This window comes from Echinococcus granulosus (genome assembly GCF_000524195.1).
Source record: "Echinococcus granulosus chromosome Unknown EG_S00296, whole genome shotgun sequence".
NCBI classification, from domain to species: domain Eukaryota; kingdom Metazoa; phylum Platyhelminthes; class Cestoda; order Cyclophyllidea; family Taeniidae; genus Echinococcus; species Echinococcus granulosus.
The window spans coordinates 27,134-29,042 of record NW_020170676.1 but is presented as its reverse complement, the minus strand read 5'-3'; the positions used below and the strand labels follow the sequence as shown (position 1 = coordinate 29,042).

General features: G+C 41.8%; 1 protein-coding gene across 1 annotated transcript in view; it reads left to right on the top strand. All coding sequences in view use genetic code 11, as the record gives it.

The window, feature by feature from the left end:
* Positions 1-1,320: 1,320 nt before the first annotated feature.
* EGR_10899 (hypothetical protein) overlaps positions 1,321-1,909 on the top strand; it is a gene marked incomplete at both ends in the record, with an annotated part of 9,494 nt that continues 8,905 nt past the window's right edge. Inside the window, one exon of the mRNA XM_024500148.1 lies at positions 1,321-1,394. Coding sequence (XP_024345440.1) covers positions 1,321-1,394 — 74 coding nt within the window. The remainder of the gene's footprint in view (positions 1,395-1,909) is intronic.

Genomic DNA, 1,909 nt, shown 5'->3' with positions numbered 1-1,909 from the left:
GTTTTGCCCATTATTTTAGTGCTGAAGAAATTAGAAGAGTAACATGAGATGAGTTGTCTAAATTCAGTTTAATCCTACCTTTGTAAACAATGACCCTTTGTGGTTTCATCTTGGACTCCCTTTAATACATCCTTATGACAATATTTGCAAGTATATAGAGCTGGAAAACCTTGTCGGATGCAAAGGGACTGCACACCATCATGTACCTGTTTTATATGGGATGGGTGGATGCACAGTCGATTGTTGGTAAAACGTACGTGCAATTAATCTTAATGTTGATGCGAATGCCTGCACCTTACCTTGTCTTATTATTGCTTGATTCATGCTAAGTCCATTGATGTTATGAGCTTAGGAAAATGAGATGGATTTATGTAAGTATATGTACTTATGTGAACTAGGACAGTGTGCAAATACTTGGTTTTATTGCGCACATCAGAATAAGTGGGGTGTTTAATGTCATCCCGATTTCGCGGATTACGAAATGACATTAGAGATACCATGCCAACAGTAAAAGTAGTCACCTTGAGCCGCATCTACGGATAAAAATACCTTTGGACTACAAAGTGAATGCAAACAGAGTAAAAGGAAGATGGGAGGCAGGACCATCGTCACCCACCATCCATTTATACGTCAACTATTATGACATTCTTCACTTCAAGGGTAGGCTTGTCAAGGTTTTTCTTTGTGCTGACCCTTGAAAAATACGCGCTCAACATTAAAACATGAGGGTTATCTCCTTTAAGTAGGGGTGCTTTTGTTTTGCAAAACTTTCTGTCGCAGCCTATTCAACGCGTACGTATGCAGCCTCATTCTCGTTTCCATCCATTTCCTATTCCATCTTTTCGTGTTTATTTAACCCTTAAAACCCTATCTATATATCAGTCTATCCATCCATTTATCCAGTCACTACTACTTTGATGGCAATATGTCCAACTAATCTACCCAAGTTCCAGACCTCTTCCAAAAGCCCGCATCTTTAGATATCCAAGGATTTGGGGGAGAGCAGGTTCATTGCGTTGTATGTATGTTACTACCTGGGGTTGAGTCAGCTCTTGATCTCAGAAATGGCAACTCTAAATAATTGTGTAATTTATTGCATCTCCTCAACTTGCGCTTCTACGATACACATGGACACCCTTGTTATCTCTTAGCAAACCTCTCCCACATATTCAGTAGAATCGACTTCTCTTACATGTCGGATTGCAGAAATCAGCGCGTCACAGAAGGCAAGGGAAGAGTCAAAAGATTCGATGCTTCCGTCAGAGACGTTGTCCTTTAGCTATTGCATTCGTGAAATTAGCTAACATTGCCTAGAAGCAAATGGAAACCACACATCTACCGTTAGCTATGATGACCACTACATTTAAAAAGTGCCACAATGGTGCTTCTTTAATGTAATTTCTATCAGCTCCTTTTATCTCTACTCATTTCCGTGGGAAGATTGGAGGACAATATTGAGTGAAGTCGAAGTCGGCGAAGAGTTCATCCACACTCTCAGCTGCCAGTCCAGCTTGTGCTAGTTGTGCGGCTTAGTAACACTGCCATCACTACGGTCACACTCCACACCCGCCAATAATTTCCCAAAGACCTCGATTCATCAGTGGTATGTGCATCTCGTGAGCAGCAGTGAGATGCAGGGTTGCGGTGACCGAGGATGAACATCTCCTGGGAGCCGCGCATTTCTCAATAGTAATCCAACATTTGCTTCCATTTGAAGGTTTTGTAGAACTCAAGACACCTGATACCACTCAATTCAAAACGCTTGCTGTATCTCTGTCCTAGTCGAGCTCTGAAGAAATACTGTATAGGTGTGTGACGTTATGCAAAGAGCCTATCAAGAACCAACCTAAGCGCAGTTAATTAAGCGCGGTAGCGACTGTACAAGATGCCTCTCCTTTGGTAGATTGGC